This window comes from Panthera leo, chromosome C2 (genome assembly GCF_018350215.1).
Source record: "Panthera leo isolate Ple1 chromosome C2, P.leo_Ple1_pat1.1, whole genome shotgun sequence".
NCBI lineage: Eukaryota > Metazoa > Chordata > Mammalia > Carnivora > Felidae > Panthera > Panthera leo.
In genome coordinates this window covers 22,798,146-22,819,512 of record NC_056687.1, presented here as the reverse complement: position 1 = coordinate 22,819,512, position 21,367 = coordinate 22,798,146, and the positions used below count along the sequence as shown (strand labels likewise).

Below are 21,367 nucleotides of genomic sequence, written 5' to 3'. Positions count from 1 at the left end.
ATGGTCCATGTTTTTGTTTTCTCCCCATGGCACAGATTATTTCCATAATTAGTGTTTTTCCATAGCACTACTTATTTCTCATATTAGTCTGTCTCCCACCTGCTGGAATGGAAACTTCACAAGGGTAGGGATGTCTGTCTTCTTCACAAATGTAACCTGACTGCCTAGAATAGTACTTGGCGTGTAGTAAGTTCCCTGTTAATAGTTGCAAGGTTTTTGGCATAGGCTGAGCTATGCCCAACCTACACTAGACTATGGTGATTAGGCCTAAGAGTTTCAGGGTGTCAGACTCTTTCAGTAATTGCTATTTTCCCTGGAATATAGTTTCATTGAGAATTTAGCCCTCAAATATGGTCCCTGGTTATGACTGACACCAGATGAGTAAGCACTGAGGTAACTGCCTTTTTAATATATGTACGTAGCCCCACCTAAGTCAATGTTTGAAGATGAATTTTCAGTAAGATAGGATAGAACAGGTTCAGATATGTCTTAATTCAGGCTGCTATAACAAATTACCATAGACTGGGTGGCTTAAGCAACAAATATTTATTCCTTACAATTGTGGAGGCTGAAAGTCTAAGAACAGGGGTGCCAGCACGGTCAAGTATGGTGAGGGCCCTCTCCAAGGCTACAGACTGCCTACTTCTTATTGAATCTTCACATGGCAAAAATAGAGTGAAAGAGCTCTGTAGAGTCCCTTTTACAAGGCCACTGATCCCATCATGAGGGCTCCACTCACATGATCTGATTACCTCCCAGAGGCCTCACTTCATACTTCCATCACATTGGGGTCAACATATGAATTTTAGGGGAACACATATCTTCAATCCATTGCAGAGCAGACCAGGATGAGAGCAGAAATAATAGTATTTTCAATTATTAGATTACTATAGATGTTACTGGAGACCAGACTAGTCCCTTTCCCTGCATATAGAGGTCGATTATTTCACCTGGGTTGTATAAAGTTGAGTGATGACTGCTTAGATCATCCTACATACACAAGAACTGTTGGATACCCTTGATTTTTGGAGTGTGTCCCACGTTCAGAGACTAAAATAGAGTCTTTCCTCCACTTGTTGATGACCTAAAATTCAGTCCCTATACAATCACATACATTAAAAAAAATTTCTGTTATTTATTTTGAGAGAGAGTGCATGTGCATGCAAGTGGGGTAGGGGGACAGAGAGAGAGAGAGAGAGAGAAGGGAAAAGAGAGAGAGGGGGGAGAGAGAGAATCCCAAGCAGGCTCTTCACTGTCAGTTCAGAGCCCGATGCAGGGCTCAAATTCATGAACTGTGAGAATATGACCTGAGCTGAAATCAAGAGTCAGATACCTAACCGACTGAGCCACCCGGGTGCCCCTAATCATGTACATTTCTAAAGAAAGATCCTATTTGCAACTGCAGAAAACAGAGCTTCACACAAGTCCAATCTAAAGAACAAGTAACAATATATTTCAATTATATTATGGCTTCTTAGCCTAGAAATCCAAGTACTAACCTGTTAATGAAGAAGTCACTTCTAGAAGAGACTAGAAGAAGTTACTTCTGTGCATTGGAAACACCTGTGATCCCCATGCAGAAGAGACCCTATATATCTTGAAAGTCAGCTTCATGTAATATTACAGAGAGTGTCTCGACTTTGAATGGTGTGTACTCAGTAATGCTAGAAAAGCAGTAGTCCTTTGTTCTTTACCAGAAGCATCTTTGAAGATGTCTGTGTTTGTGTCCTCGTTTGGCTTTTCTGCATAGGACCTACAATCATTCATCTTTTTAATCAAGCTGCTAATATAGAGCAGTACTCTGCAGGGATTTAGAATATTCAGTTCTACGAGTCATTATTATAGGCTTTCTGTGTGTAGGAGGTGAACTTCATACTCTTCCAGTCTTTCAGATAAACAAGATAAAAAAGAAACGACTTGCCTAGGATTGCCATTAAACTGTAAACACTTTGCCTTGTAAAATTAAATGATGGATTGAGTTAGAATACAACCAATTTCTCTGCAAGTTAGGAACAAAGACTGGTTACCAGAGTAATCACAGACTTGACAGCCAAGTGAATCCTTTTGTCAATTAAGTGGAAAGTGAGGTAAACTGTACATAATTTTATCCCTTATTCTGTATGAGAGACAAAATCTTCAGGAACTTTAGAAGCCAGAGAAAATGTCCTATGAAATCCTTGTGGCTGTGATTAGAGCAGGTTACTTGTCATCTGAGACTGTAAGAGCTCAAGAAATCTAACAGTGTCTTCTAAATTTTTACCAGAGCAAATGGTACAACAAATAAAATCAAGAATCTGGGAGCCAGAGATGTAAGAGAAAGAACAGGTAACTTGATTTTTCTGAGCCAGCTACACTAATACATACATAGTGGGGAGGGGCAGCCCACTTATGTAAATTTTCAGTGATTGAGGGGATCTGTAGATATATGCATCATTCTGTTATTCTTAGGTCCAGCTGTACGTTTTGAGCTCTGATCAATTTCCTGACCACTTGGACTTGTTGTTTCTAAAGGGACGAACTGAAGAAGGTTTTTAAAAGAACAACTATAACGCAGTCACATAAATTTAATTAATATTGAACAAGTAGACAAAGTTAAGCGTTATTTGAGTTATAGGATATGTTGTTACTGTTAATATTCTATTTTAAAATATTTGTGTTCAAAATGTACTAGTAAGTATATGTATTCTATATATACTCTTTCTTTACTTCTGTTAAGGTTCTTGGGGCAACTGGATGGCTTGGTTGGTTAAGCATCTGATTCTTGATTTCAGCTCAGGTCATGATCTTGGAGTTCATGAGTTCGAGCCCTGCATCGGGCTCTGCACTGACAGCGGGGAGCTTGTTTGGGATTCTCTCTCTCTCTCTCTATCTCTCTCTCTTTCTTTCTTCGCCCCTCCCTTGCTTACTCTCTTTCTCTCTCAAAATGAATAAATTAACTGTAGGGGAAAAAAAAGTTCTAAGCTAGGTCACAAAATATTAAAGTATAAAATATCTTTATCATCCCCAGTACTAACACAATTGCATGAGATATGGTTGGTTTGAATGAAAAAGATTAATGAATAGGTGGGGGTGTTATTTTGGTTTTGAAACCTATCATAGAACTCACTGATACAGTAATAATCCAGTTTCTTTGCAATCAACAAATCAATCAATCAATCAATCAAATAGTATGTATTCAGATTTGTTTCTTTCATTACCTGATGATAAAATAAAATGGTATGATTCTAGAATATCTTTTAAAAATGCAAGTAAAATAAGTACCCTCTCTTTCTTGGGGATGGGAATGAGTAATCAATTTGCATATTTTTATTGGGCAAATTCAGATTTTTTTGACATACTGATTTTTAAAAAAATATCCAACTCATGTATACATTTATTATTTAGGACAGGAAATGGATGCCTGTGATGTTCCAGGGCATTTAATAAATTGAGTAAGGCATTGTCTTTCTCAGAAAATTTGAATTAGAGATATGGCCATATAAACCAAAAATTATCTCTCAAATATGGTAAGTTAACAAGAGTGCAATGATGAAGGAGCTATAGACACAAAGAGACAGAGAGAGAGAGAGAGAGAGAAAGACAACCTAATTCTGTAAGGTGAAAGAGAACGGAAGAAATAGGAGGCCTGACATGTTGAAGAGGGGCTTCATGGGACAAGGTCTGAGGAGACTTCTGATGTATCAAGCAACTTTCAAGGGGTCTGGTTGGAGAAGGAGTCATACTTACATGTGACAGAACTTGAAACATATGACACACTTAAGTATTTACATTTATTCCTATACTAGTTTGGCAGAAATTAATCACTTCGATACTATTCTAATTTTTCTTAGCATTGATTTAGAAATTTGGTTACTGCAAGTGTGTTTATCACATTAAAATAAGATTTATCATAACTATCCAGTCCATAATTTTCTGTAAATGGTGACTGAGTCATGACCTTTTTTTTTTTTTTTTCTTTGTTGTTGTTGTTCCAAAGGATAAAACTTCAAATTTTGCACTGCTTTTCCTACCCCTCACCAGGGTAGTGGGTATCATGGAAATGAGCCCCAGAAATGTTTATATTATTTGTGCATATGTCAACAAGTTCCACAGACTGTTGAAGAAAATCCTTCCTGGGGGAAGAAATCTTTAGTACTTCAGTCAGCATTGTTGAATGGAGGGCTCTCTGATCTGAATGTTTGTGCCCTTCCAGAACTACAATGGTAGCATCCTAATGCCCAGTATATTGATGTTAGAAAGTGGGACCTCTGGAGGTGATAAGGTTTTGGAAGGTGGAGCCCTCTTGATGAGATTAGCATCCTTATAAAAGAGACCCCAAAGAGCTCTCCTTCTCTTTTCACACTCCTTTTTGTGTCTTCCCATGGTCTGAGGTCTGGGAAAGGGCCTTTTCCAGAAGTACCACGATCTTGGACTCCCAACCTTCAGAACTGAGAAATGCATGTTTGTTGTTTATAAGCCACCCAGCTTAGGGTATTTTGTTATAGCAGCCTGAGTGCACTAAGACAGAAGTGAACAAATGTTGCTCAAATACATACTGATTAAATTTGGATTGAATAAATAATTTTTCAGTTTATTTGGAAGGAAAACTATAAATACAATTTTGAATGGCAGTCTTAACTTAGTGTTGTGTATGCATGAAGCAGTTCTCTTACGTAAAACAAACAAAGGTATTAAATTTATCTTTGTGAGCACCTCTAGAGCTAATTAAGAGGAGGGATTACAGTGAGAGCAGTTAACACTTATTTAGTATTTACCTTGTATCAGACACTTTACATCAGACCAAAGACAGAATCTTGGTTTATTCCCATTTATACAGTTGATTCAGTATCTTTCAGGTAAACTCTCAATCTCTTTTTAATTTTTTTCTTTTTTTTAATTTAATAAACATTAAAAATGTTTATTTTTGAGAGAGAGAGAGGCAGAGAGAGAGAGGGAGGCACAGAATCCAAAGCAAGCTCCAGGCTCTGAGCTGTCCGCCTAGCACTGATGAGCAGTGAGATCATGACCTGAGCCAAAGTCGGACGCTCGACCGGCTGAGCCACCCAGGCGCCCCAAACTCTGTCTTTCCTATCACCTTCCCCAGATAGCATCTGTGTGTCTGATGTGGAGGGGAAACTTTCTTATGAAAACTTGTAGCTCTTGGGGGGAGTGGCTCTTAGGTAGATGCTCACACTCTGGTCCTTGCTTCCGCTACAGTTTTTATTTTTTGTTTTGTTTTATGTTGGTTTTTGTTTTGTTTCCAGCTCCGCTAGGGTTTCTGACCCTTGAACTGGTGTCTTAGATAAATTGCTGCTGAATATGTGGTTTGTACTTAGAAGTAGGTCAGGGACGAGGGATTCCCTCATGCTGCCTCAGCTCCATTTCAGTTACCGTTGGAGAGGAGGACTTCTCAGGGTTCACCCACAGTTTCTGTCCTATTCCTGGCAGGTATGGGCCTCAAAGCCAGTTACTTACCTCTCGCCAGGGGACCCCCACAGCAAGCCTAATGACTGATGCCACTTTCTGCTATATGAGACTCCTGTGTGGTTTGGGGACATCGTCCCGCACCACACAGGAGTCAAGAACAACATAACAATACTAACTCTTATTCTCTTTACTGATTGAGTCACACTGAGTTTTTCTTGGTTGCCTCAGGCTGTTAGACAGTCACCATTTATGGACTTGCTGTTCACACCTAGAGCCTGTTCACACATAGAGCCACACAGAATTGTGAGCTCCATTTTCTCTGATTTCAGCCTTCCTCTCAACCAGTGGAAAACCTCTCATTCTGTTATGTTAGCCCAAACTAGGAAGCCACGCCATGGAAGAATGAGTCCTGGCAACTCCAAGTTTTACGTCTCTTTTCTGATTCACTCAGCTCCCTGGGAGAGGGGGTAGGCTATCTGTTCTCTTCCATCTGGAAAGGATTGCCCCCAAGTCAATTTTTCCTCCCTTCTGAGGAGGGAAGCAGACTGCTCTTTCACTAAGTTTCCAACGAAATAGCACCAAGTATTTTGGAGATCTAACATTAGTTCAGGCCAGGGATAAGTAGTTTAAGCACAGATCCACTTCTGCTTTATGCTGGGGACTTGCTAAACAGATAAACCTTCTGGACCCCTTTCCTCATCTGTAAACTGCAATCACTACATTAGGGATCCCATAGGTACCTTCAGGCTATAATAATCTAAGACTGAGATGCTTAAAATACTTTCAGAAAAAAAAACAAAAAACATGTTTCTTGGGATATCTGGGCGGCTCAGTCAGTTAAGTATCTGACTCTTGATTATGGCTCAGATCATGATCTAATGGCTCCTGAATTCGAGCCCTGCATCAAGCTCTGTGTTGACAGTGCGGAGCCTGCTTGGGATTCTCTCCCTCTCTCTCTGCCTCTTTCTCGCTCTCTTTCTCTCTCAAAATAAATAAATATATGTTAAAAAGGGTTTAAAAAAGAACACAAAGTTTTCTCTGTATTTAACCATCCAAACTAATTTGCTGTTTTTTAAATTTCTCTGGCTTTCCTTCCATGTCTCTATGAACACATTTAAATAAATGATTTGCAAAATATGCTTGCCTTTTGTAATACTTAATCTTAGTATTACATATACACATCCCTTGTCAAAATTAAAGTTATTATTGATTTGGGGGCCTAAAAAACAGAACTGCTGTTGATATCTTTAACATTTAAATTGCTGATTTTATGAAAGTATAAACTTTCGTCCTAGTGAAATATTTTTCTTGTGGTTATATGAACTTTAATTATGTGCTCAGTTGAATCTACTCAGTGATTCCATACATGGTTGTTGAGTGAGTCACTCAATTAATGAGTAAATAATTCCATATATCTTTGAATTGTAAATGTCATTTTTATTCTAGTAGTCATTGTTACGCCATGCTATTGAAAACCTTTATTTTTTTTAAATTTTTTTTAAATGTTTCTTTCTGAGACAGAGAGAAACAGAGCATGAGTGGGGGAGGGGCAGAGAGAGAGGGAGACACAGAATCCAAAGCAGGCTCCAGGCTCTAAGCTGTCAGCACAGAGCCCAACACGGGGCTCGAACTCACAACCATGAGACCATGACCTGAGCTGAAGTCAGATGCTCAACCGACTGAGCCACCCAGGCGCCCCGGAAAACCTTTAAAAATATTATGATTCATGACTTATAATGTTCTTTCAAAGTTGTTTATCTTAAAAGAGTACATTCCTATAGAAATATTGTGGACCCTATGACATACTGTACTCATGTTATAGTAATTTTATGATTTGTACCAACCAAAAGAAATTAGGATACTCTTACATTAAGGACATCTTTCATTGGTCCCTTATTGTAGTACTTCTAATTGAAAATATTTTTGTCCCTAAAGCTAAGAAGGACGTGTTCTTGCTTTTTTTTCTGCACTGTTTCATAGTAGAATTTGCAACATCCTAACAGGTTTCACATTTTCTGACAATGTATATCAAGATATGCTGATAAGCACTGAAGTGTTGAATGGCCAGTCCTGAAAAACGACTCAGGAAAAGAAGCAAGGTCAAACATTCTGGCGTAGCTGTGTTGTGACACATGTGTGATGTCTGATTTGTCAAGCTTATGAATAAGGAATCTGGAGAGAAAGTCCACACACTTGGGAGTAGACAAAGCACTTACACAGGCATCCAGACACTTAGGAATTAGGCCCAGTGCAAACACTCTTCCTTAATTTAATTTATTACTGCATGGTATTAGGAGTGATTCAAAATTTCACACAATGTTCTATGCTGGTTTCATCAAGGAAGCTAATAAGTTACATGTCTAAGTGGTGTCTGTTGAAATAAACTTGGATTAGATGTAGAACTTGGACTTAGCAGCCACTTCACGATATTTTAGTTTTAATTAAATGTCACACTCAAAATAAGTGATGAGTGATCTGTGCTTGGTCTGGTAATGGACTCCAGGACTACCTATTACATAAGCACAGATTTTTTCATTCATCACTCAAATGACATTTTCCAGACTAATTGGCATGAAAGGGTATTTTTTACTTTTATTTACATTAAGTGATTTAAGAAAAAGGGTTTATCTTAAAATATGGGACAGATGGTCTCATTGCTTCCTGTTTTGTAAGTATTAAAGTAACAATTATTTTACTTTTGTTTATAAACTATTTTGCTGAGTATGCTATGTGATGAAGTTTATTTAAATTTGGAGTTTCAACTTCTATATCTCCTTCTAACCTTGTTGTATGTTATTTCATTTCAAACAATGTATTTTAGGAAAAAAATAATTTTGTTTTCAAAACAAAAAAATATATTTGAATCAGCATGAACTTCATTTCACAAACATTTCTTCTTTGGTATGATTTATTCAGTTTAATTTCTTGGTAAGCCCAGGTTTTTAAATGCTTGACATGTGGGAGAATCTCAAAACATAAGTGATTGATTTTTGCTCAGTGTTGTGGTTCAGTGACATATGAGAGTGTAATGATCATCAAATACATTGCCTCACCACTATGGTCTTCCCAAGTTCATCATTTCGTGACATTTCCTTACAAACGTTTTCCCTTTCACTTGTAGTTCTTTCTTTTTATCCTTATTTGCCCTTTCTTTTTCTTCACACATTCTCTTTTTGAGTACTTTTTGAGTACCAGTTACTTTTTGAGTACCAGTCACTGGAATGACATTTTTATACATTTATATTCACATGTAAAATTCATGTGTAGATTGAAACACACACACACACACACACACACACACACCCCACAAACATAATCACTGAATAATCCATGGTATCAATACCTTTTACTCAAATTAAATATGTCATTAATTTAATTTATGCAAATTTTACTCAAATTAATATGTCATTAATTTAATTTATGCAATTTTTCATAAATTTAGCAAGATATAGATTCTCAAAAATAGAATAATCTATAGAGAATAAAAGAACACTTAAAATTGCTTTTTATTCAGTGCAACCAGCAGAAACATCCATGGATAAATATTAATAAGAAATTTTCATTTGTTTTTGTTTCATTTCCCATCATATCACTTTGTTTCTGCACACATTTTTTCAAGTTTTTATTTAAATTCTGGTTAGTTAACACACGACATAATATTAGTTTCAGGTGTACAATATAGTGATTCAACAGTTACATACAGCGCTTGGTGCTCATCACAAGTGATATCCTTCATCCCCATCACCTATTTTACCCATCATGCTACCCACTTCCCCTCTGGTAACCATCAGTTTCTTCCCTGTAGTTAAAAGCCTATTTCTTGGTTTGACTTTCTCTTTTTTTTCCCCTTTTCTAATTTGCTTTGTTTCTTAAGTTCCACATATGAGTGAAATAATATGGTATTTATCTTTCTCTGACTGATTTATTTTGCTCAGCATAATACTCTCTAGCTCCATCCATAACATTGCAATTAGCAAGATTTCATTCTTATTTTTATTGTTTATTTTGAGGGGGGAATAGGGGCAGAGAGAGAGGATCCCAAGTGGGATCCATGCTGTCATGGAGTGCTGCCAGTGCAGAGCCCCATGGGGAACCCGATCTCAGGAACCATGAGATCATGACCTGAGCTGAAATCAAGAGTTGGAAGCTTAACCGACTGAGCCACCCAGGCACCCCAAGATTTCACTCTACACCACATCTTCTTTATCCGTTCATCGGTCAGTGGACACTTGGGCTTTTTCCATAATTTGGCTGTTGGAGATAATGCTGCTGTAGACACTGGAGTGCATGTATCCCTTTGAATTAGTAGTTTTGTATTTTTTGAGTAAATACCTAGTAGTATGCACATATATTTATTATGGACTTTCTTCTGGACCAAACTAAGTCAGTGAGGATGCAAAATGGAAGCAGATTTGAGAGACATCCAAATGAAGAGTGAGTTGCATTTTATGAGTTTTATATTTATGAGAGAAGAGGGTGAAATAATCTTGGATATTTCTAGTTTATTTGGCAAACTAGATTTAATAGATAATAATAGCATAACTTAAGATAGAGAATAATGAATGGGTTATGACAGGAAGAGAATGATCTTGAGTTTTGTGATGATTTTGAAAAATATAAAAGTTTTTTAAGTAAATAAGTGTAGTAGGTATTAGCAAATATATTTCTGGGTCTCAAAAATGATGATAGGGAGATACACACGAATTCTGTGTATAATTAACATATAGAAGAGGGGATGGTGTGCAAATGGAAGCTGAGTTTTGAGTGTTTACAATGGAGCCAGATTATAGTGGACATTTTTAGAATATGTGTGAAGGACATAGTGAAGTACTTAAGATCAAAAAGACCAAGCATGAATTGCTGATTGAAATCTGGCTTCACTATGTATTGCATGAGTGACCTTTAGCAACTCATGAAACCATCCTTTGCCTCAACTTTCTCACCACTGAAATAGGAATGAAAATAGTTCCTGCTTAATAGGACTGTTTAAGAATTAAGTAAGTTATTTTAGATACACTGGTTAAAACACTGCCTAGCACATAATAAACATCATATATGTATTTGGAGTAGAAGAAAGTATATGAAACTCCAAGAGAAGAAAACAAAGAAGAGATTGCTAAGAAATACAAAGATTTAAGGCTATAAGAAGAATCGATGTATTCAAAAAGACTAAAATAGGAGGCAACAGAAAAGTGAGCAGAGAATAAATATGTAGGAATCAAGGAATTGGACAGTTAAATTAAACAGCAGTGTCTCATCCTTCATTAAGTCAAAACTTTTAAAAGCTGAAAATTGTTATTGGATTTGAAAATTAGATGGTGTGATTGACCTTAGGAATGGCAAACTTATTAAGTGAATGAGGAGGACAGAAGTAAATAGGCATAGGATAAAGAATGATTGGGGACATCAAGAGTTTTTCTTTCTTTCTTTCTTTCTTTCTTTCTTTCTTTCTTTCTTGTTTCCTTTCTCCTTTCTTTTTTCTTTTCTTTTCTTTCTTTCTTTCTTTCTTTCTTTCTTTCTTTCTTTCTTTCTTCAATAATGTGATAAGACAAGTAGGATATACCATAGTAATTTGAGAAAAAGGCAAGGAAAGGGTGATTTCCCATTTTATCTTATTTGCTTATTTTGTTTTGTTTTCTTTTTTGTTTGTTTTATTTATTATTATTATTATTTATTATTATTATTATTATTATTATTATTATTATTATTAGGATGTAAGTGATTAAAACAGTGTCTATAGCTTGGCAGGAAGGGGCCAATTGAAACAGAAGCATTAAGGAGGTAGACCAGTTGCTTTTAAAAGGGCTCAGGTGATCTAGCAACTGCAAAATTTATTTTCCTAACTTAGGATAGGAAAATTAAATTAAAATATATCACAGAGTTGGAGAGGAATTATGCTAAAAAGCTTAACTTCATCTTGGTAAACTTAGATGAAAAAATTTACTTAAAAATAGTTTTTATAGGGGAGCCTGGGTGGTTCAGTCTGTTGAGCATCCAACTCTTGGTTTCAGCTCAGGTCATGATCCCTGGATTGTGGAATCGAGCCCTGTGTCGACACCCAGCCTGCTTGAGATTCTCTCTCTCTTTCTCACTCTCTCTCACTCCCTCTCTGCCCCTCTTCCCTGCTAGCGCTCTCTCTCCCTTTAAAATAAATAAATACATAAACAAATAAATACATAAATAAATACATAGAAATAAAGTAAATAAAAGTAGTTTTCATAAAACATTCATAGGCATCAAATTTCCTAAAGTGTTTGATGACAGAGTTTTTCTTTCTTAAATGCTTCAAAGGTTCTGAATTTTCTTGAACATTTTAAAAATCTAATAAACCACTTAGACTGTTGTCATGTAGTGATATAGATATTCAATAATAAAAAAGTGAATAAGTAAACTATATACATAATTCTCTTAAAGCAGATATAGTTTTAAAATGTTTTCAATGAAAAATTGAAAATAATCATACTCATTTGGTATAATTAACAGTTTGTAAGAACTTTCAATAAGTGACTCCTTGAGAGTTTCTATGATTATTTGGTAAGTGCCTTAATTCTCCCAAGTTCCTTGATGTGGAGGCCAAGGTATAAAAGTGCTTGCTTGAAAAATGTTACAAGTCATTGTACCAAGATAAATCAGTGCCGTAAGTTCTCTCTGCATGTCTGTTGAATTTTAAGTGGATCCAGCTTTGCTTTGTGTCAGGCATGGAGTAGACTGATTAAGTTGTCAGTTTTTACTCCTCTGCAGGGGATAAACTGGCCATTTTAAATGCCATTGTTAAATGTTGTATTAAATTGCAACAGGCTCTGGGGCCCCTCATGGAACTTAGAAATGCCAATGACTTCATTATATTTATATTCCTCTAAATTAAGAAAAGCTCTTTTGAATATCTACTATTTGATGTGCGTGCTTAAATTATAAATATTAATTTAAGCTTTGCTATGATAGCAGTTATCTTCGTTAAAATGTTGCCTATGTTCTATTTTGAGAAATAATTGTCATTTAGGAAATAAATTCTAGCTCTATATATTTCCTCCGTTAGCTTCTCCTGATAATTCTTTTTCACATTGGTGACCCTTGCTTCATTGAAGTAGAAAGGTCTTAACACCTTTGACTTTTTCCCTTTTTTGCCAATGGTCTCATTGATTACAGATATAACTTCTATTTTGATCTTTGTTGTAACCTCCACTCCTATATTTCCATATTCTTTGTCACCAGCAAACCCAGATACTCAGCGTAACATGCCCCAAGGTGTTTGTCCGCTTAATTCAATTTGTCAGTTATCTTGTCTTCTTTCTAACCTTTACTAAATGCCAATTTTATCATGTCAGTATCTATTTATAAATAATTAATGTAGAAAAATTTGAGGCTTGACATTTATCATGGCTTTTGAGATCCTCCAATGTCTTTTCAAAACTGTTTCTCCAATGGTAATATATTACCCATATTATACACGAAGACAACTTACTTTACATTGATTTACTAGCTATTCTCTGAATGTTCCTTGAACACTTTGCCTAACCTACAATATCCACCATCATTATATATTCCTTATATGGAATGTCTATCTTCTTTCTGTTTATTATAATATTTATCACATCTCTTTGTTTTTTTTTTTTTTTTTTTTTTTTTTTTTTGTTTTATTGCCCTCTCTGTAGCCTTCTTGGTTATGAATCTCACTATGGCCATAATTGATGCAGGTCATCTTGTTTTATCATTTATCATTTTATGTAGTGGTAGTTTTTCAAAATAAATTGTAATTCCCTTGATGTTTGAACTATGGTTTATTATTTTTGTATATCATTGCATTTAAAAGAGTGATTTGCAAAATGCATGTAGTTAATAAATACTGATTTTTGTAGACAATTTTTAATTTACCTAACTCTACTTTTAAGGTTGATATTACATGCATTTCTTTGAGAATAGTTCTCAGAAGACATAGATTTATCATGGCTCCACTCTTTCATATGTGGGTTAAAGCTTTTCCTTACTTTGAGAATCTATTGTGAAGATACTGGCCCACAGCTAACATCATCCTCAACGGGGAAAAACTGAGAGCTTTTTCCCTGAGATCAGGAACACGACAGGGATGCCCACTGTCACCGCTGCTGTTTAATATAGTGCTGGAAGTTCTAGCATCAGCAATCAGACAACAAAAGGAAATCAAAGGCATCAAAATTGGCAAAGATGAAGTCCAGCTTTCGCTTTTTGCAGATGACATGATATTATACATGGAAAATCCGATAGACTCCACCAAAAGTCTGCTAGAACTGATACATGAATTCAGCAAAGTTGCAGGATACAAAATCAATGTGCAGAAATCAGTTGCATTCTTATACACTAACAATGAAGCAACAGAAAGACAAATGAAGAAACTGATCCCATTCACAATTGCACCAAGAAGCATAAAATACCTAGGAATAAATCTAACCAAAGATGTAAAAGATCTGTATGCTGAAAACTATAGAAAGCTTATGCAGGTAATTGAAGAAGATATAAAGAAATGGAAAGACATTCCCTGCTCATGGATTGGAAGAATAAATATTGTCAAAATGTCAATACTACCCAAAGCTATCTACACATTCAATGCAATCCCAATCAAAATTGCACCAGCATTCTTCTCGAAACTAGAACAAGCAATCCTAAAATTCATATGGAACCACAAAAGGCCCCGAATAGCCAAAGTAATTTTGAAGAAGAAGACCAAAGCAGGAGGCATCACAATCCCAGACTTTAGCCTCTACTACAAAGCTGTCATCATCAAGACAGCATGGTATTGGCATAAAAACAGACACATAGACCAATGGAATAGAATAGAAACCCCAGAACTAGACCCACAAACGTATGGCCAACTCATCTTTGACAAAGCAGGAAAGAACATCCAATGGAAAAAAGACAGTCTCTTTAACAAATGGTGCTGGGAGAACTGGACAGCAACATGCAGAAGGTTGAAACTAGACCACTTTCTCACACCATTCACAAAAATAAACTCAAAATGGATAAAGGACCTGAATGTGAGACAGGAAACCATCAAAACCTTAGAGGAGAAAGCAGGAAAAGACCTCTCTGACCTCAGCCGTAGCAATCTCTTACTTGGCACATCCCCAAAGGCAAGGGAATTAAAAGCAAAAGTGAATTACTGGGACCTTATGAAGATAAAAAGCTTCTGCACAGCAAAGGAAACAACCAACAAAACTCAAAGGCAACCAACGGAATGGGAAAAGATATTTGCAAATGACACATCGGACAAAGGGCTAGTATCCAAAATCTATAAAGAGCTCATCAAACTCCACACCCGAAAAACAAATAACCCAGTGAAGAAATGGGCAGAAAACATGAATAGACACTTCTCTAAAGAAGACATCCGGATGGCCAACAGGCACATGAAAAGATGTTCAACGTCGCTCCTTATCAGGGAAATACAAATCAAAACCACACTCAGATACCACCTCACGCCAGTCAGAGTGGCCAAAATGAAGAAATCAGGAGACTATAGATGCTGGAGAGGATGTGGAGAAACAGGAACCCTCTTGCACTGTTGGTGGGAATGCAAATTGGTGCAGCCGCTCTGGAAAGCAGTGTGGAGGTTCCTCAGAAAATTAAAAATAGACCTACCCTATGACCCAGCAATAGCACTGCTAGGAATTTATCCAAGGGATACAGGAGTACTGATGCATAGGGGCACCTGTACCCCAATGTTTATAGCGGCACTCTCAACAATAGCCAAATTATGGAAAGAGCCTAAATGTCCATCAACTGATGAATGGATAAAGAAATTGTGGTTTATATACACAATGGAATACTACGTGGCAATGAGAAAAAATGAAATATGGCCTTTTGTAGCAACATGGATGGAACTGGAGAGTGTGATGCTAAGTGAAATAAGCCATACAGAGAAAGACAGATACCATATGGTTTCACTCTTATGTGGATCCTGAGAAACATAACAGAAACCCATGGGGGAGGGGAAGGAAAAAAAAAAAAAGAGGTTAGAGTGGGAGAGAGCCAAAGCATAAGAGACTGTTAAAAACTGAGAACAAACTGAGGGTTGATGGGGGGTGGGAGGGAGGGCAGGGTGGGTGATGGGTATTGAGGAGGGCACCTTTTGGGATGAGCACTGGGTGTTGTATGGAAACCAATTTGACAGTAAATTTCATATATTAAAAAATAAAAAAAAAAAAAAAAAAAAAAAGAATCTATTGTGAAGATACTGGCATTTTTATTTTTTTTTTTTTTTTACTATTCAACCCCAATTTTAATAAAAAAGATGATTTATTGATTAATTTATAGGGAATGCCAATATTTAATCAGTAATGGTCCTTACATGAATTTAATCTATGAAATATTATACCCTTTACAGTTTTATTTAACATTACTATGTCTATTCAAAATACACAAAAAAAGTAAAACATAAAAATCAGATTTTTCAACATCGGTGAATGCCATTTTATTTTCAAATTCCATTCCTAAATAGAAATTTTAATTAGAAATGCTTAATATTTTTTTCTAAATGAACTAAAAGTCTCATTATGATACACATTAATTTTTTGGTGTGTACCTTGAGACAACAAAAATGAAAGAGAGATTAACTAGGTAGGTATTAAATATGTCAGCCCTGTCCAGTTTTCTCTGAACACAACTTTTGACACTACAAAACTTTAATTTTCTTCTGACATTTGGCTCCAAAATGAAACCATTGTAGGTGGCTATGGGTCAAGAATGATTACAAGAAACTCTGGATGTTAAATCACTAGAGCCACGAATAAGAGATGACCTTAAATTTTAGTTCTCCAGGTTTTTCCTAATATGCACGTGTTTTAATGTATCTGTAGAGGTCAATTAGAGCAAATCCAGCCTTTGGGAAATGTTTTAAACTAGAGAATTATGTATTTTCTTCATATACTTTAATACCTGAAATATAACGATTTGTCTAGTCACCAAAATGTCTGTGAAAAATATGGTCTTGATTAATGGGCGAATTGATAGTTTTTACTGAATGAAAAATTAACCACGTATTTTAATATAAATTAACTAATTAATTTCAGGCTCAATTTCATTTTATTACAATGAATAGGTTATTATTTATTATACCCATTAGCAAATCAGTATAAAATTATCCAGAACTGTATTTGACATTTAAAGTGCTTACATCCTTCAAGTTTTGTCTTTTCTATAAACTTTTCCTCTGAAAAGCAAATTTACTACAAAGACAAGTGAAGGGAATTATTTAAATAATAATTGGCAGACATTTCTCAAACTGTCTGATATCTTTAAATTCAATTTAAGGCAATGAAGTCATTCTAAAATTTTATATTGTCAATATTGTCAGTGTTCTGTACCTACTGTACAAGAAGCCCTTGGTTTTTATCCATTATTCTGCCATGTATTCATATTTTATCAGTTTAAGAGACACAGAAGTGAGGTTGATAAGCCTCTGCCTTTAGAAATTTACATTTAAATAAGGTAGAGAATTTAATTAGCAATCATGTAGGTTTCATTTGTTTAGTAAAAATGCCTACTGACCAAAGGTATTTATTTGGTGATACCATAGAGGAGGCTATCAAAGAAGATGTGTAAAGTTATTGGTATATTAGTTTTGCTTTGAAGATAGAATGTAGCCAGCTATGTGGACATGTGAGAAAGGGAGAGAAAGGCAGAGGAAATAGTTTGAGCGAGTACACAGTTGCAGGAAATTGAGTCCGTGGAGAAAGGGCAGGGAGAACTAATAATGATTGTCTCTAGCTGCAGAACATTAGGAAAGAGTAATTGGAAATAAACTTGGAAAGGTAGGTTTTCCTTCAATTAAAATTTGTATAATAATGAACTAATTGGATTAAGCAAATCCACTCTGAGGACTTTTGAAACAAGCAGGTGAAATTAAACAGTTTTATAAACTTATGCATGCAGCACCCTGAGAAATACTTCGTGGAAAGAAAGCTTGAAGAGGTACAAGTCAGAAAAAGAAATATAGAATCTGATATATCACTCTCTTGGATTAAAATAAACATCTCACATTAAAATTAATGAGTCCATGTATTAGGGGAAAAGTGTTGGAAATAAATAAGAATGCATACAAATGATATTTCAGAGGCTATATCTCTAAGACTTAAAAATTCATTGATGATGACCAAAAATGGAATATGAACAGTAGGCATTTTTGGTGGAAGGGGAATGGGTTCAGTTTGCACATAGAAAATTTGAAATTAAAATACGCTATCCAACTGGATTCTAGCTGAAGTTTGGAAATCATAGGATTAAATTTTAGAACAGCGCACACTAAAGATCCAAAGAGAAAAGGAAATAGGATAAATATCTTAAAGGACAAAGAAGAGGGAGGAAAAAAAAAAGGAACAGAATGGCAATTCCCTTTTTATTTTCAGCCATCCGTCTTTTCTGCCTCCTTCCTTTCTATCTGTACGTATGCTCAGATCTTCCCCAATTTATAAAACCCCTGACCACATGCCCAGAATTGTGGATCCCCAAAGCCCCAGCCATCTCTTCAGATTCAAGTTTACTTACTATATGGGCAATCTCAATGTACTTAACTTTTGCAATTTGCCTCTGAGCCCATTACACTTAAACTAAATGCACCAAGAGGATTAGTTATTCTTCAGAAGGAGAAGTCCCCCTCTGTGAATTCTCATTGGAATTGGCCTTGTTTATATTTTTAGATATTCTCTTGTCCCTTGGTTCTACTAGTTTTCTTCCTATTCTTTCTAACTTCTGTGCTTTTCTTAATCTATTCTCCCTGAAATGTTAGAATTACTTGAACACTCATTGAGCCCCTATATGTACCAAGCACTCTTTGAGAATAAGGAATTATAAAAAGAAACTGGACCCAAGACCGAGAGGAGAGAAGAAAGCCATGTAAGCCAGCCTGGTTCCCAGAAAGGTGTCCTGAAAAAAAGGGAATTTATCCCTCGATGGTGAAGAGTACAAGGAAACATATTTTAAAGAGCTTAAACATGTACCACAAGTCTTTCTTGATAAATACTTTCTTCTTTTCTTATGTTTTTGATTCTACATTTCATTTCTCTAGTTGTTTTCAACATAGTTAAGTTACACTTTTAGCCTAATTCCATTTTTTGAGATTTCGAGGGTCTGTTTCTCCTTTTGGATGTTTTAATTGACTCTTGCTCATAATGCCTTATTTGACCATGGTTTTTATAATGTTAGAATATGAGTTTAGGTTAAGAAGAACATCATTTACAAAAATCTTAGGCCATGTGGAAGCGCCTGTGTGGCTCAGTCTAAGCGTCGGACTCTTGATCTCAGCTCAGGTCTTGATCTCTAGGTTGAGTTCAAGTTCCACATGCTAGGCCTGGAGCCTATTTAAAACAACCAACCAACCAACCAACCAACCAACCAACCAACCAACCAACCAAACAATAAAACAACTTAACTCTCTTTATCACTGCCTTTCTGCTAGTGGGCTGATTTATTGTATCCCCTTCTCGTTCCTAAGGGTGAATTTTATTCTGGTCCAGTGTTATCTGGTGTTCTATAGCATCCCCTTTTATAGACAAGTTTTGATCCTATGTTTGTACTATCTGTGCACCTTTTGGTTACTACCATCCACAGATTGTCAGTAGCACTTTATACTCTGGCTTTTAGATTTTTTTTTTCTTCATTTTTTTTTCCCCTTGAGACTCCATTACTTTACTGAAAACTCAGATAATGCGTGTCGGGAAGTAAGAGATGGTGGAATGGGTTTGGGATGTAGTTACATTATCTTGTCTACCATATTATTAGAAACACGTCTTTCAATTTGTATTAAACTATAATTCTAATTATCTTCTAACATGTTAGAGTATTCAGCTATTTTATTTTCAAATTTGACAATAAACTTATTAAACAGCTCCTCTATTTTATTGCCATTGTCCTGGTTCCTTCACTTAATTTATTTATCTTGTGAAAATAGTGTTTATTCATGTTTCTTATGCAATATTTTTCCTTCTTTCATGGAAATAATTTAGTAGGTAGCCAAAATGTAGTTAATTTATATTTCTATTGTTACAATGACAGTATAGGATTTCAAATAAGATTCCAAATATTGGGCAAGAATTTTCTGTAGTTTTTGCCCCATGTGGTAGCACGTATATGGCCAAGAATGTAAATATGGAAGTGAGTATGAATTTATTCATTTACTTGGGAAATAAATTTCAACATGTTAGGTTAATTAAGTCCTGTATTTGGTCTAGTTGTAAATTTTATACTAATGTAACAGACATAATGTTGTTTGATTTTTATAATTAGATTGTATTTTATAAAAGTTCCATTTCTTTTTACAGGTAATAAAAATTTACAGGAAAATAGTTTCTGTTTGGATCATGTAGTTTATAGATCATGTGATAAAATCTTAGAATTTATGTTTAAAACCATGCTTAATTATTATTTAAATTTTTTTTTCAGCTCTTCTTCAAGTGACAATTTCACTTAGCAAAGTAGAGCTTAGCGTGGGTGAATCTAAATTCTTCACATGTACAGGTATGTATGTGTACAAATATTTTAAGATGATTACTTGTTTTGGCTTTAATTAATATTATACATTGGCAAAATTTAAATAGTGAAAAATAATTCTCCAAAAATAAAATCTTATAATACCACTGGGCTTCTGATGATGGAAGGTGTTAGCCATATTTTACATATTAAAAACTATGGAGTTTATTTCTGTTAATTTCAAATTATTAATTTTGACCATCAAACTAGCTCACTTATTTTGAAAATAACTTATCAAATAAAATGTATCCACAATAACTTAAATAAATTCAAATGTTATTCCTGTATAAATAATAATATTAGGATGAATATAAATATTATAACTGAATTACCTTTATAAATATGCAATGAATAAATTAGATATGGCACACTGCATTATAGCTATACCTGAATGAAAACTTTTAGACAAAGCAAATCAAATCTGTCCTTATGAAAAGTGAATTAAAAAAAAGATATTTAATCAGCAAAACTTTGGCAAGAATTTTATAACTATTAATCAAAAGTATCATATATCATAATACCTGTGGGAAATTATATGGACCTCATTTAGTTTAATCATGCACATGCAGAATTTTTTCAGAAGACATTTAAATACTTAAGTGACAAATTCTAATTTAGCGTACTGTAGAAGTCACAAATGCACACATTGTACTTCTATTTATATTCATCAAATTCATTTTTATGCATATAAGCCTTCATACGTAAAGTTATGAAAAATATTCACATACGGTGGCTGGGGTGGCTGAGTTGGTTAAGCGGCTGACTCTTGATTTCAGCTCAGGTCATGATCTCACAGTTCACAGGACAGAGCACAGTGTTGGGCTCTGTGCTGAGCATGAAGCCTGTTTAAAATTCTCTCTCTCTCCCCCGCTCCCTCTGCTCCTACCCCATTTGTGCTCTTCTCTCTCTCCTCTCTCTCTCAAAAAAGATAGAAAGTTATAACATATTTATAAATCATATATAATACATTATAATATATATTACATTAGAGTATGTGTATATAATATCACATCTTATGAAAAACTAGGAGGGCATGATTCTTCATATTTTGCCTTCCTAAAGGTCTAACTAAATTGATAGGTCTGTTGATACATATTTTTGCATATTGACAAGTAGAAAGGAAGACAGCAAGTGAGATATTGGTTCAATATCACTTATCATGTCAGCAGAGCTTTGGAATAAGAGTAAAGATCATTGTTTTTAAATCTTATCCATATTTTATATACACAAATGCACAGATGCACATACATAGCTCAATTGTGTAACATATTCACAGAATAATTAAATAGTCTAAAAATTAAGTTTGAAAATGACATTGTATTATTTTCTTAGATTCATTATATATAACATATATATAATATATGTTATTTATGTTATATATATATGTTATGCACTACATAATGTTATTACATCTGTAGGTATTACATAAGGTCAAAGTAAGGAATAATTTAAAAGAATGAATTAACAT

At 35.1% G+C, this 21,367-nt stretch overlaps 1 protein-coding gene across 1 annotated transcript in view; it reads left to right on the top strand.

Moving 5' to 3' along the window:
• The first annotated feature begins 19,500 nt into the window (after window positions 1-19,500).
• The window catches only part of NCAM2 (neural cell adhesion molecule 2), a 222,499-nt gene continuing 220,632 nt past the window's right edge, over window positions 19,501-21,367 (top strand). Inside the window, exons 1-2 of the mRNA XM_042954333.1 lie at window positions 19,501-19,528; window positions 19,813-19,887. Coding sequence (XP_042810267.1) covers window positions 19,501-19,528; window positions 19,813-19,887 — 103 coding nt within the window. The remainder of the gene's footprint in view (window positions 19,529-19,812; window positions 19,888-21,367) is intronic.